A 14,574-nucleotide genomic window follows, 5' to 3' on the forward strand; every position below is an offset into this window, starting at 1 on the left:
TTTGTTTTTATTCCAATCTAAAAACTAGAGTTACTAATACAGAATTCTAAACATGCTTCCTCAACCTGGAAAACTATTCAAAAGTCCTTTTACACTTTCAAGGGAAATGTATTTATATTGCTTTTGATGAAAATTCATTTATGTTTCCCAATATATGAATTAATTTTTTACACTAGTCTATTGTGATTCATGCTTATAATATCATGATAAACTGAGCGATGTCTTCAGTGAGATTTAAAATCTCACTTAGTTGTGCTTTCAGAAAATATGTGTAGCTCTCTCAGTCCTTTGAAAAGTGAAGAAGAAATGTAGCATGGTAATTAAAGAGTAGATAATGCAAATGGGAATCCATCATAGATATGAGGTAAAAAGACAAGGGTAGAGTATCTATTTTAGCTACTTTCTAAATTTATTACCTGAACTAAGTTAATGAACATTAATGAAACATTGTTTTCTTTTTGTATGATAAGATAGAAGGATCTCTTTATTAACAATAAGATTACTTGGCTACTAAAATAAATCATGTACCTTTAAGAACTTGGGAAGATAAGTAAGGAAAGTGAGCTTCATTTTAGTAAGTCTAGTGAAGAAATGGGCTTGAAATATAGAAAGTAATCAATATATATCTGGTGAAAGAATTCATCAAAAGGAAAAACTTTTTAGACTAGTGGGGAAGTTAAATCACACAAAAAAAAAAGCATCAAGAAGAGAGACTCTCAGGCCAGTCAGGTAGTAAATGAGAAGAACAAACTTACGAAGGCAGAGAAGAATATCTCTTTTTTCAGGATTTGGTACCAGGAAAAAGCTTCAGAAACCAAGGTAGCTGTAGTAAGTTCTTCAAACTCCATGCCTATAGAGAAAATCAGCAAGCATATGTTAGAAAATTAAGATTCATAGTTTGAATGTTGAGTGAAATAAATCTAACACACAACTTAAATACCATATAATATCTCTCATTTGATAAAGGGAAAGTAGAAAGAACATAATAAAGGAGAAACAGAAGGAAATAATGGGACAGATCTCTTGCAAACAGGAAGAGTCCAGGAGCCCAAGGGCATAAGGAAAGGGGAAGTTAAATTAAGATAAGCCATGTTTAGGATCCTAATAATCTCAATAATTAAACATTGAGTTATGAACATGAGTTAAGATGAATAATATCAATAAGAAAAAAAAAGGGAAGGAAATTTAGAAGAGGAGATAAGGAGATAGCTTGGGAGGGGATTTTTAAAAAAAAACAACTATGTTATATACATGTATCTACTCCCCAAGATGAATATAAACTTCATGTACTACAAACATGTACTAAGAAAAATATTGATTTATAGTATATCTCAATACTTGGATTTACATTTGAGGCAGCTAGAAGATAAGGCAAAGCAGGAAAGTATCTAATTTAATGAAATCACTAGAAACTTTGGGTTAGAGCAGTGTTTTGATCCAAGTGCTACCATAATGACAAAAATTCATCTTTATGTAAAAATGCAGATTTTAATTCTGAAAAGAGAACACTGTAGTATTATAATATTCCTTGTAGAATTATTTTGAATATTGAACAAGTGGTATATGAAAAGGAGTTAAAATATACTTAACATGATATATTCTTTATTACCTGGTGTCCTTATCATCACTATAGTTGTTACTGCAGATTTTATGCCCAACAAGTATGTATCAGTTAATTCGATATATATTTTCACTTTGGTCCAGAACTTAATTTGTGAATGGCTTATTTTTGTATTTTCTTCTATGTGTCTTTTTATTCTTTTTACTGATTATTAACCCCCATTCCCCCAAATTTCTTTCTCCTAGCAATACTGAGAAGAAAAAAGGGCTAAGTGTATCAATCTAGGGATAGCAAGTTATCTGCGTGGCTGTCATCTGGTCAAGTAGGTCCAGAACGTCAGAAGACCAGAAAAGCCAGGTCAGAATAAAGGGAAGAAGAAAGCAATACAGGCATTAAATTTTCTTTAAATGGATTCATACAAGATTTAGATTGTACCACATCAAAAACACTTAGAGTACCTTCTCAATGACAGACACACACTTCTTAATTTTGATTACTTGTTTAAATAATACCTTTAGGGCAGGGGATTTAGCTCAGCAGCACTTCTACCCGGCAAGCTTGAGGTGGGGAGATCGATCCCCGGTTCCAAAAATAAATAAATAAATAAATAAATAAATAAATTTAAAAAATAAAATTTTCATTTGGGTGGAGAGTAAGAATCTTGCTGCTCAAAAGCTACTGGTTTATAAGATGCATATTTTTAACAGTAGACATTATTAAATATGAATGATATCAAAACTTTTGAACTAAACAGAACAATAATGAATTAAAATGTAAGATTTATTATATACAACATATTGGTAATAACGTCCCAGAACCTATAATGGAGGTAACAAAAAATATGGCTTATTAGTTGCTCAATCATGCTTTCAGAAAAACTTAGTTCTGGTGAAATGTGTTATACTGTCAAGCAAAACCATTAAAATGGCTGAATCAGTTTTGAATTTATTCCCAAAAGGTTTTACTGTGACAGAAACAGGCCTCCTTAGTCCCCCGATTTAAACTCTCTGATCAGATAGTTTCGATGTTACTCGTTAGTTAGTCAGGCATTTTGATGTAAGCATGATACAATAAAAGGGAAGGCGAGGCACGAGTTAGAGGAAGATGGGAGGCAGGCTAGGTTTCCCTTCCAATTTTGGCCAAGCTTTCAGGCTGAGGAAACTGTTTTCTAGGATTGAGATTCCCAGAGCCATCTCAGTCCCGCGATTCCACACAGAACATGTGGTTTTTCTAGGCAAACGGTGTCCTAACTCATGAAGCTTTTGCGAATATGAAGTTTAGGGGCTACACGGTGGCAAAACTCCTAACCCAAAGAGGGGAAAATAAAGAGTGCGCTGTACCTAAGAATGGGACGATGGTCGGGTTTGCTTGTTTGCTTAGAAGTCCACTCAGAGGGATAGGCAAGGAGACAGACATACTTGTACTGATTGCAGACGGGATGCCCATGAGGTACAGAGATACTCTCCACAGAAGAATAAGGTGAGAGTGAAACGAGGCTGGCGTCGAACAAAAGCGCTGTCGGGTCGCAGAGATAATTTCAACCTCAGACTTCTCTCAGACTGACTGGACTGCGGAAAGCCCGTGGGCGGGGAGGCAAGACCGCCGGAGACAGCCCCCGCCGCGTCCCGCCCCTCTGGAGCCCCGCCCCTCCATAACCCCGCCCTACCGACGGACCAATCGTCGGCCCGAATGTTAGCGGGTGGGAGGCGCGGCCGCGTTGCTACAGCCAGAACTGGGCGGCGGCGGGTGCTGCTTGGGAAGACTCCCGGACCCCCGGGCGGCGCGCAATGGAGGGGCTGGAAGGTGAGGAGGGGAAGGGTTGCGGGCGAAGCGGCCTCGGCGGCCTCGGAAGCCTCGGAAAGGTTGGGGCGGTAGACACCAGTCTCAGGGAGGCGAGGGCAGACTTGGAGCAGCTGAGCCTGCCTTGTAGGCGGAGGCCCGGGCGGCGGTGGCCAAACAGCCCCCGGCGCTGCGGGGCGACAGACTCCCTGGCGGCTCCACCTCTGACGATCTTCAGCTGGCTTCTGTAGCCTAAACCGCCTCTGGCTCGCGTCTGCATGACCTTTCCTACCGTTTTCTTCTCTTTCTTGATACTGGGTTTTCTTTCGGTATTTGCCGACTCGGGTTAGATTTTATTTTCTTTGCAAACTGGCCTCTTCGGTGATTTCCACGACCTCCCCAGCCCCGATCTTTGCTGTTCTCTTAGACTACCACCCCGCCCTGAGCGAGCTCCTGACACTCCTTGGTCAGTTTCCCTAGGTAACTGTTTTCCATTTTCACAGCATCTTCTATGGAAGAGATGCCAGAGCATCTCTTAGGAAATGTCACTGGCCACCTTTAGAACTGGGACAATGGATTACCAGAAGGACTTACTGGTTTATTTACAGGGCTATTTAGAAACAGCCAGCATTGGTTCCTCGTCTTTGGTTTATGCTTGTGTTGTAACCATGACTCCAGATTGGCTTTGTTCTCAGTTCTTTCACTTGTTTTCATTTTCCTTACCCATTTTATCCTGCACAGGGACAGCATTCGCTTAAAAATAAAGGAAAGAAAGGGGCCGGGGGTTTAGCTCAGCGACATAAGCGCCTGCCTTGAAAGCAGGCAGTCGTGAGTTCGGTCCCCGGTACCGATAAAAAGGAAAAAGACATACATAAATAAATAAAACCCCAAATAGCATTGGCAACGACAGTGCCAACTGTTTTTAAGTTGATTTTAAATCCTTCTGATGAAGAACAAGCTTTCAGTATTGAAAGATGCTGTTTTGATTTAGCTTTCTTTTTACTCCAATGTATATACATTGAGTTGGAATTAAGCATGAGCAGAGGCATTGTGTCTTGTATAATATTGTGTGATACAGCCTAAAATATTTCAAGTTGTGTTATAAAGTGAAAAGTGGTAACTAGTAACTTTTTCAGTGATTTAAGCATACCAGATGGCAAATTCAACAATATGAGTTTATTTCATTTATAGACTCTCAAGTGAGGTAAAGGTCTCACATAAAACACTTTGAGGATAATAGAGAATCAAAGAATTTAGATAATTGTCAGTTTTTGCTTAACTGCAATATGCTATGACCTGTGAAGGTCTTGCTGTTTATTTTAGAATTATCAGTCAAGTTTCCTTGAAATAGAGAATAGTAACGATAGTATTGTATTCTTCTTTTTTTGTTAAAGGTACTCTTGCTTAAAGGGCTCTTGGAGGCATCTTTTTTTTTAATTTTAATTATTTAAAAATGTGGTGGTATTATAGCAAAGTGAAATAGGAGCATGGGCTTTGGAGTTATTACAAAGTTATCTTAAAGCACGTCAAGTTATTTAGAGCAATTTGCACTATTTTATTATTTTATTCAACACTTGTAATAAGTAGTACTCTTCATCTAATTTTTCACTTAATTATCCTGACCTTAGGATGCAGAAAAGAATAAAATTAGTTAAAGCCTTCTCCATTTTAGTAGTCCTTGTATGTTAGCAATGTTGACATTCTTGAAACCTTGCTAAGAATGTTTTTAAAGTATAATGGAAACATACTATTCAATTATCTGTTGTCAAAGAGACAGCTCAGTGGCATAAGCACCTGCCCGGCAAGTACAAGGTCCTAAGTTCAATTTCCGGTACCAAAAACCAGACAAACAAAAATCATAATAATTATCTGACAGGAGAAAACATAGATTCTGACATAATGTAGTATGGGCACTTTTTTATATATAAAATATATATATATTATAAAATATTATAATATATTATAAAATATCATTATAATATATATTATAAAATATATTATATAGATAATATATTATAAAATATAAAATATTATCTATATAATATATAATATTTATAAAATATATATAATATATTATATATATATATATAGTGCCTACCCTTTCCTTTTATTGTATCATGCTTACATCAAAATGCCTTACTAACTAATCAGTAACATCGAAACTATCTGATCAGAGAGTTTAAATCGGGGGACTAACGACGCCTGTTTCTGTCACAGTAAAACCTTTTGGGAATAAATTAAAAACTAATTCAAAACTAATTATTAAATTATATAAAATTAAACAATATACTAGGTATTTATTCATCTTTTCCGTAACAAAGAAAGATATTGGTATTAACTGTGGTATATTTAATTGCAATGAATTATGTAGAAATACATAAAAATGTTCTTTTTCTGTGACAAAACAGTTGACTGTTAGTAATTTTAAAGGATCAACCTAATAAAGGCTGTGAAAGTTTTCTCTTGAAGGGAAGACAGTACCTTTCTGGGTTCACTATTTCCCCACATATCCCTTTTATTTATTTTTGTTCGTTTTGGTTTTTGGGGGGTATTAGGAATTGAACTTATGACCTCATACTTGCTAGGCATGCACTATGTTTCTGAGCTATATCCCCACCCCATATACCTTTTAAAAATTCATTCTTATTACATCACATTTTGCAGCGATCAAAACTTTGGATCTTAAGACTACCATTCATTAATTCATGCATCCACTTAAACATTGTAGTGTGTAAGGTAGTTTCTTTCCTTTACTGAGAGTTAAAATCTAGTATTTTAAAGGGTTTTGATAAACCTTATATCAAAGTATCTAGTATAAATCTTCAAGTTTAGATGGGTAAGTCATCCTAGCACTTTGGAACTCTGAGACAGGAGGATGGAAAGGTCAAGTCCAGCTTGGGCAACTTAATGAATCTCTGTCTCAAACACAAAGCAATAAAAGAAGGACTGAGGATATAGCCCAATGTAAAGGCCCTGCGTTTAATCTTAATATTGAAAAGAAAATCTTCAAGTTTCATTACTGTGTCATGGTAAATGAACATAGAGTGTACACTTTGGCGTTAGACTTAACATTTCTAGTTGAAACCAGTTGCCAAACTTGTATTCTTTGTTTTCATTCCTTGTGTATTACTTATATTATTTTTGATTTGGAATTTTCATGCTTTTCAGATAGGAAAAGATGAACTATTAGACTAAAGAACAATATTTTGAAACCAAGCGTAAGTTACTGCTCATGATTTTGTATAATCAGTAACAACACTTCTGCATGATTTCAGTAATAAACAAAATCTACTAGATCCAGTAGAATGAAGATGGAAAGGTGTTTCAATTTGCCAGTAATTTGCAGGTATCTCAATTTGTTAAAATGTATACTGTGCCCTAGTTAAAGAAATTTTTCTTGACACTAACCATGTCCCAAAGATAGTATTATAACTTTCATCTTTCACCTTATTCTTTTCTTTACTGTGTTTATCATCACCTGATATTGTGTGTATAATTATTTATTTGTCCCCTAGTTAGACAAGTAGAAGCTCTGTTAGATTAGACTTTTTACTTTCTTCATCCTCAGGATCTTATATCTTAGACCAGTTCTTCCTTCAGGTTAGATGCTCAACAAAAATTTCTTGAATCAGTTTTCTTTTTATTACTTTAGTAGTACTGGGGATTAAACCCAGAATTTTTACAGTGAACAGTGTCACCAGCCATTTATTTATTTATTTTGAGGCATGGTCTTAATAAATAACGAAGTGTCCAAAGATGGGCTAAATGTGATCCTCCTGCCACAGCCTTCTATATTACGGGGACTACAAATTTGTGTCATCATCCTGGCTCACTTTAATATATAAATTAAGTATGATAAAATTTGCTGAAATTGACATAGGGAGCAATTCAGAGGGAGGGAGGGACTGAGCAGAAAGTACCAGTATTTTAAAACTTATTACTCAGAATATTGTCCCTGAATATTTCTCAGAGGTAGACAAGATTTCTGATGAAAATAGTATGGGGAAGTAACATACTAAGTTTCATTTTTTTAAGACCAAGGAAGGTCTGCTGTAAGAAAACACATTTGACATTATTTAATGTAGCATTTTCTAAACATTTGGCTATAAACCATAGGATTACATATTCTGATTGGTCATTTGGCAATAAGTTTATATATTTGCATAGACACTTAAGATGCTCACTTGAGTATTTACAAATGCTTAATTAAAATTTTTATTTAAGTATTAATATTAATGATATTTATTTACACTTAATTGTATGTAACGTAACTATTTATAATTCAGTACACCCATTGTGTGTTTCAGTGGATGTACTAAATGCATCCATCAGGCTGACAGTATTAACTGGCGTTTATATTGGTGTGAGGGGGTAAAGCTTATATTATAAACATCCTAAAAAATCATGCTAGATTTTTGTCTTATTTTACTTTTTTCTCATTACTGAGACCTAATGTCAGACCCATTGTTAAAGGGATAAAGGTTTATTTAACTTACAGTTTGTAGAGATTTCAGTTCATAATCAGCTGGCTCTAAGGCAGAGTGGCACATGGTAGAGGGGAAACAGTTCATGGTGGCAGAAGACAGCAAAGGCAGTGAGAGACAGAAAAAAGTCTCTTTCTGTCCCTTGTATTAGAGCATGCCAATCCAGTCAGTGGGCAGTTCCAACAGTCACCACCGTAAATCCTAGCACCCTTAGTCCTAGCATTGAACCATGAATCAATCATAAAATGTAGATTCAAATACCTCCAAAAAAGCCCTATCTAAAAGTGAATGGGGCTTTGGAGAAACATCTGGACACAAACCATAACATGCTTATTTCAAAGGTAGGTCTTATTTTGGGGGAAAAACAATAACATTTTTGGACTGTGATTAACCATGTGTGCAGAAAGTAAAACCATGGGTGAGTTTATCTTGAAAAGACTGTATCTAGAAAATATGAGTGACTAGGGGGTCAACAAATTGACAGAATTTGGAAGTCTATAAAATTGCCCCATGAATAGTATAAGTTTCTAGAAAAGTGATGAACTTTTTAGTATTTTCCGTGATAACAAACAGCCCACTGCAGGACATGTGCCATAGGTTTATCACTCCTGGTCTAGAGGTAGACTCTCCAGGTGTTTTGGCAGGGGTTGTTTTTGATGAACTAGAATGTGGGTACCATAGTGGAAGGTGAAGATTGTATGTTGACTAGGTTAAGTGTGAATTCTGAAGTCTCCCAAGCTGAGCAAAAAAAGAAAATTTTGTAAGATTTTAGAGATTGTTGATCTGGTAGACTTTTTAAAAATCTGAAAGCAGGTAGATTTTTTTTAAAAAAGATATGTGAAGAACATGTTACAACACATGATACACCCTTGAAAAGAAAGATGGTTGAGTATTTGAGGTTGGACATCAATGAGCCCTCATGGAGTATAGTACTGACTATCAAGAGGCAAAGAGACATGCTACAATAGTATCCAGGGTTGTTGTTTTTCTTTTGAAAGTGTTCTGTTCTTAAGCATGTGCATTTTAATGCATTACACTTGTATTAGTCAGGATGCCTGATACCCTCAATTTAAAGGAGAAAAGATCTAATTTAGCTTGTGGTTTTAAAGGTTTTATTCCACAGTCTACTGACTTCAAGGCAAAAGCATCATGGTGAAAGAGTACGGTGGCACAAAACTGCTCACTTCATGGCAGTTGGGAAGCAGAAAGCAAGAGGAAGGGATGAGGGGCGAGATATAGTATCCAAGGTCACAGCCCCATGACTTCCTTCCTTCAAGTTACCCATTCGGCTATGAATTTATCACTGGGTTAACCATTGATAAGACTCATCCTCTCATAATCCAATCACCTCCCCTCAAGTCTCTTAATATTCTGCCAAATTGACAGATAATAGTAGTTATCACAACCTATTTTAGATAATACCATATTCTTTCACTTTTCTGTACTGTGTAATAGCATCATATAAAAACACAATTTCTAGTCTTCCAATTCAAGTATTGAAATCAATAGATATTAGCCACTTATAACAGAATCAATAGTATGGTCTAGATAAACTTTATAAGGAGAATGGCTTTTGAGAATTCTAGATTGAAGTATGTCATCAACCTGAGTTAGCAGTGTTTGTTCCATGCTACACTATTTACCACTTTGCACATTCTCTCTGCTGTATTTTTATATGCTTCAAATGTGCTAGTTTTTACCTCTTAGGAAAGCTTAGTGAAGTTTGCCTTCATGTCTTAGAAAGTCGTAATTTATTTTTGTAAGACATTAAAGCTTTTTAATATGTGACATCTTAGTGCTCCCAGATTTAAGGCAGATTGAGCAAATGTTATACTCATTTAACAGTTGTCAAATTTAAGTTACAAATATGATTAGTCTTATATCCATGTTCTTCTAGTTCATGTAGTGAAGACTTTTCTAACAAAAAGAGAAGTTACTATGTTCTTTCTATAGATTCTTTCTGTATAGGTAAGTAGAAGAGATTTCATCAATAAAGTACGTATTATCTGAAGTATTTATTCCACTATCTGCTTTGATTTAAACATTAAGGAACTTTTGGGGGAAAAAGTTAAGAAAAGTGCCTTGTCTGTGTACAATTTTTGCTAGTATTATTGTACGGTGGATTTTTCTGAGTTATGATACAGATAGAAGAGGGCTACTTATATCATTAATTTCCTTATTTGGAGAAATATAAACCTTAGAGAGGTGACATGTTTTGCCCAAGGACTCATAATTTTCAGTGACTGACAGTGAAATTAGAGAATGTGACAAACTTGCATTTTTTTCTATTGCATTGTAATGTCTTTCAGGTATTAATATTACAACAAAATGAGTTTCAATACTAAGATCTAAAGTAGTTATCATAACCTCTTGTTATGAAAAATAATTCAGTGGATCTCAACATTCAAAGGTGTTTTTTTTTCTGTGAACTACAAGGCTACACCCTATGTCTTAGATATTTTGCTGGGACAAAAAACTGGACACCCACAAGTTAAAGGATGAGAGATTTATTTTTGGTCATAATTATAGAGGTGTCCATTCAGAGTTGGCTAGTCCCAAGCCAGGACAATTTGGCAGGAGAAAGAGCCCATGACATGGCTATAAGAAGCAGAGCAAAATCAGGGTGGAAAGAGGAAGATATACCCTTCCAGGACACAATTCCAGTGATTCACCTCCTTCATTAATAAGTATCAATACTTATGACTCTGCATAACTCTGAAAAGCCCCACTTATGAATGCATTGAGGTTTTGGGGTAACATCTCTATATAAATTTTAACATTCTGCTCCTGCATCCCATTATGCAAAAGTATTTAGTCCATCTTTAAGTCAGCAAAGTCCTAATATTTTCAGCATATTTCAGATACTCTTCTGAGATTTAAGCCAAACTCTTTAACTCTAGCCTTGCTTTTTTTTTTTTTTTTTAAATACCAGGGATCAAACTCATGACCAGGCAGGCAATCACTCTGATGAGCTATGTCCCCAAGCCCTAACTCTAGAGCCTCTTTAAAAGTCAAAAATAAAGTTAAACATGTAGGAAACACAGTGGCACAGAATAAACATTCCCATTCCAAAAGGAAGAAATAAATTAGTGATAGAAAGGAATGGGACCCAAGCATGACCAAAATGCAGTAGACCAAACATTAAATCCTATAGTTGCATGTATGCACCTAGGGCAATCTTTAGTAAAATGTGAGTTCCAAAGGACTTGAGGGCCATCACTCCTATGGCATTGCCTGTGGCTACAGTACTAATGGTTTCTCTCCAGGTTTTTGCTCTCTCCTGGCAACTTTCTTCAGATGGTCCACATCCTGAATTCTCTAGTTTACTTGAGTTTCCTTTCCTCTTTCAGGTTCATTACCACAGCTTTACGAGTTGCCCACTCAAGGGCACACTACCTGCCTGGGCTTCCAGGCTTTCTTCTGAAATCTGGATAGAAGTCTCCCTGAATGTGTAACTGTTAACAGTTTTCCTTACTATAAAAGCAACACAACATGGATGATACCAATATCCGCTGCTAGCTAGAGAAGTAGCAAAGACTTTGTGCATCTTGTTGGTGGTTTCTGAGACTTCAAAGTGTCTGGATGGTAAATGAAGTATCTTGTCTCTAGGTGGCCCATTTCACAACAGAATACCATGGGACTCTCAAAGCACAGTCTTTTACCTTAGCAACTTTGAGCCTTTGAAGGTTGAGCCTTGTTATTTTCTTACATGCCCTTAAGCTGCTTTTCCTACAGTCTTGTTTAGGGACTTCTTTTTAATGCAGTCTTTTCAAAACAACCAAGTTTTCTTCTGCTCCAGCTTTGTAGGCCCCAACTGTATTTGAGTTTACTTTCTGTCCAAACTGAAAACTTAAAATCGTTCCTCTGTATCATTTGATCTTGAATCTCAATGTAGAGCTGCTTAAGCCCCAAACAGTAGCCATGCCACTTGCAGAATGTTCAGCTGCCTCGACATTTCCTCAACCAGATTAATTAGTCCATTGCTCTTAATCTCAGTCTCCTGCTAAGATTTAGGACAGAAGCAAAACGTAGACTTTTTCTTTTCCTCCCAAACCTTAGCACATGTGGCCTAAAGCCTATCAGCCAATTATGTCCTTTTTCCTGCCTGAGCCTGGTCTTTTCCTTCTTTTTTGTCAGCATTCTTGTCTTCTGAGCTGTCCTCAGAATCTCCCCTCAAGCTGGCTCAAAGCAATCTAGAGCTGCTTCTGCTGCTGGCATCTCCATATCTTTTCAGACTCCTCCTGCAAGCCAGTTCCAAATGCTTCTGAAGCATAGTTTCAAAGACTTTGGGGCGATATCTTGATGTAAACCATAACACCCAAGACAAGCTAATAAAAGAGGAAATTAGAAAATGTTTATGTCTCTTTAATTTTGATTAAACTTTCTTTATTTTGAGATAATCACTTTAAAATACATTCTTTTTTATACTTTTTAGTGATAAGGCTTTTCCTCTATAGTCATCTTAATGTTTGTTACTTGTAGGAGTTAATTTTATGAACTGGATTTTATTTTGTTATAATATTCTGTTAAGTTATAGGTTTTTTTATTGAAAAGTTTTTTTTTTTTTTCTTTTCCGAAATAAGAAGTCAAATGTATTTATGAGAGTAGAGCTTGCATTATTTTACCTTATGTTACTGTGGGGAATGAGGTCTGAGACAGTCCTGCTTTTGCGTGATGTATGAAGTATTCAGTGTTGTACACAATGCTATGGAAAAAACAGCTAAGGTTAATAAAGTTTAAAAGGCAAAGTTAATCTCAGAACAAGTGGGTTCATGTCTGTGGAAAGGAAAACAACATTGTTATAGCTTGTATCTTTATAAAGACTCCTACGGTCATAGGTGGGGCTTTTCAGAAGTGTGATGCTGAGATTAAGGGTGTGTGATTCTAAATTAGTACACTGATTGTTTGGCATGGTTTTGAGTGTGAGTAATGGAAAGGCCCACACTATGTGTAAATGCTACTTGCTCTCTAAGGGCATCTAGCCTGGATAGAATACAAGGGAAAGGAAGAGGGCTGCTGCTGTTGTTTGCTGCCTGTTGCTTTTCTAGTCTTCTACCTGCATGAACTGTTTCTCCTTTGTGATAACCCTCTGCCTGCAACCTTGCCTTGGAGCCAGCCAATTATGAATTGAAACCTCTAGAGACTGTGAGTTGAAGTAAATCCTTCCTCCTTTAACATTTGATGTCATGTATTTATCTCAACAATGAGTAAACTAAGACAGATTTTGGTACCAGTAATCAGATTGTTACTGTGATTCCATGAACATGTGGTTAAGGAGCCTTTAGAACTGGCTTCTGGAAAGAGTTTGGAAAGGTTTAGAGATGCTGGCTGAAAAAGCAGCCCTGGAATGCCTTTAGCTATACTTGATGAGAGATTCTGGTCAGAGCTCAGAAGACCAGAGGCTAATGGAAATGCTGCCAGTAAAGGCCAGGTTTAAGAACCTTCTGCTGGGAAGGACTGTATTGCATGTTGGACTTTGGACAGTGTGTTTTATACCTTGGCAGAAAGTTTGTCTTCATGCTGCTCTTGTCTAGAGACTTGGCCTGAGATAGAGATTAGACTAATTAATCTTGCAGAAGAAATTTCAAGATAGTCTAATGTTGAGGAGAGGACATGGCTACTCTTGAGGGCTTTTAGCTACATCTGTGCTAAGAATCAGGAGCAAAGAATCCAGCAGAATAATTAAAACTTTGTGAATTTGGCCAGAAAGGAAGCTCCAATAATGCTGTGGACTGCAAAGGTAGAACAGAGGTGACACTGATTATTGACAAGGGACAAAACAGAAAAGACGATTGAGGATATCACAAAAAACAGCAGGACTCCAGCCTTTGCAACCTCAAGATTGCAAAGGAGAAAGAATTTGCTTTGAGCAGAGAGCCCCACAGCACCAAGTTCCAGAATGACTGCAGTTTAGAGAATTTGTTCCTCAGGATTGGGTTCATAGAGTTCACCAATCCAGGAACTTGATCCCTACAGTCAAAAGAAAAAAAGAGCCTAGTTACTGCTCCAACTGGAAGCAGACCTCCTGGCATCATCCACATAGGTTTAGGTGCATGTGGAATGCAAGAGTTGTGGAATTGGGAAGGCTTCCACCCAGATTTCAAAAGAAGACCTGGGAAACCAGACAGTGTGCTTCCAAGAATGCAGTTTGTGAAGCTGTGCATGTGAAGCTGAGGGAGCAGTGGAAACCCTAGAAGATTGGAGAAGCCAGGCACCAGGAGGTTAGAAGAGTCAGGAACATGGATGATCTGAGGAAAGCTACAAGAACATAGCTGACCCAAGAGAAAAGATACAGAGGCTACAACTGTCTGCAGGGATCGACCTACGCCATTGGGAGTTCATATATTGCACAGATGGTCTTGAATGCTGGATATGAAACTATAGGACTGAATGTTTGTCCTGCTGGATTTTGGACTTACTTTAGTCCTATTTTTTTTCTATTCCTCTATTTGACATGGAAATGTTTATCTTTTTCCATTGTATATTGCAAGCATTTAACTTTCTTTTCATTTTTACAGCAGCTTAAAGGTAAAGGTTTGCCTTATATCTCAGAGGAGACTTTGAACTTCAACTTTTCAGCAATGCTAACAATATTAGGATTTTGGTAACTCTTAGAGATGGACTAAGTGCTGCATAAAATAATATGCATGAGTTTTTTAGGGACCAGAAGTGGAATGTTATGGTTTGTATCTAGATGTTCCTCAAAGCCTCATGCTGTCATGGGTGAGGCTTTTCGGAGGTTGGTGGATC

At 36.8% G+C, this 14,574-nt stretch overlaps 1 protein-coding gene across 2 annotated transcripts in view; it reads left to right on the forward strand.

The window, feature by feature from the left end:
• The first annotated feature begins 3,241 nt into the window (after positions 1-3,241).
• The window catches only part of Zc2hc1a (zinc finger C2HC-type containing 1A), a 43,115-nt gene continuing 31,782 nt past the window's right edge, over positions 3,242-14,574 (forward strand). For both annotated transcript variants that reach the window (XM_063257480.1, XM_005008247.4), the window contains exon 1: positions 3,242-3,364. In XM_063257480.1, the coding sequence (XP_063113550.1) occupies positions 3,349-3,364 (16 nt within the window). In that variant the 5' untranslated portion in view covers positions 3,242-3,348. The remainder of the gene's footprint in view (positions 3,365-14,574) is intronic.

This window comes from Cavia porcellus, unplaced genomic scaffold, assembly GCF_034190915.1.
Source record: "Cavia porcellus strain 051 isolate PalLab524CR breed Dunkin Hartley unplaced genomic scaffold, mCavPor4.1 scaffold_10, whole genome shotgun sequence".
Lineage (NCBI taxonomy): Eukaryota > Metazoa > Chordata > Mammalia > Rodentia > Caviidae > Cavia > Cavia porcellus.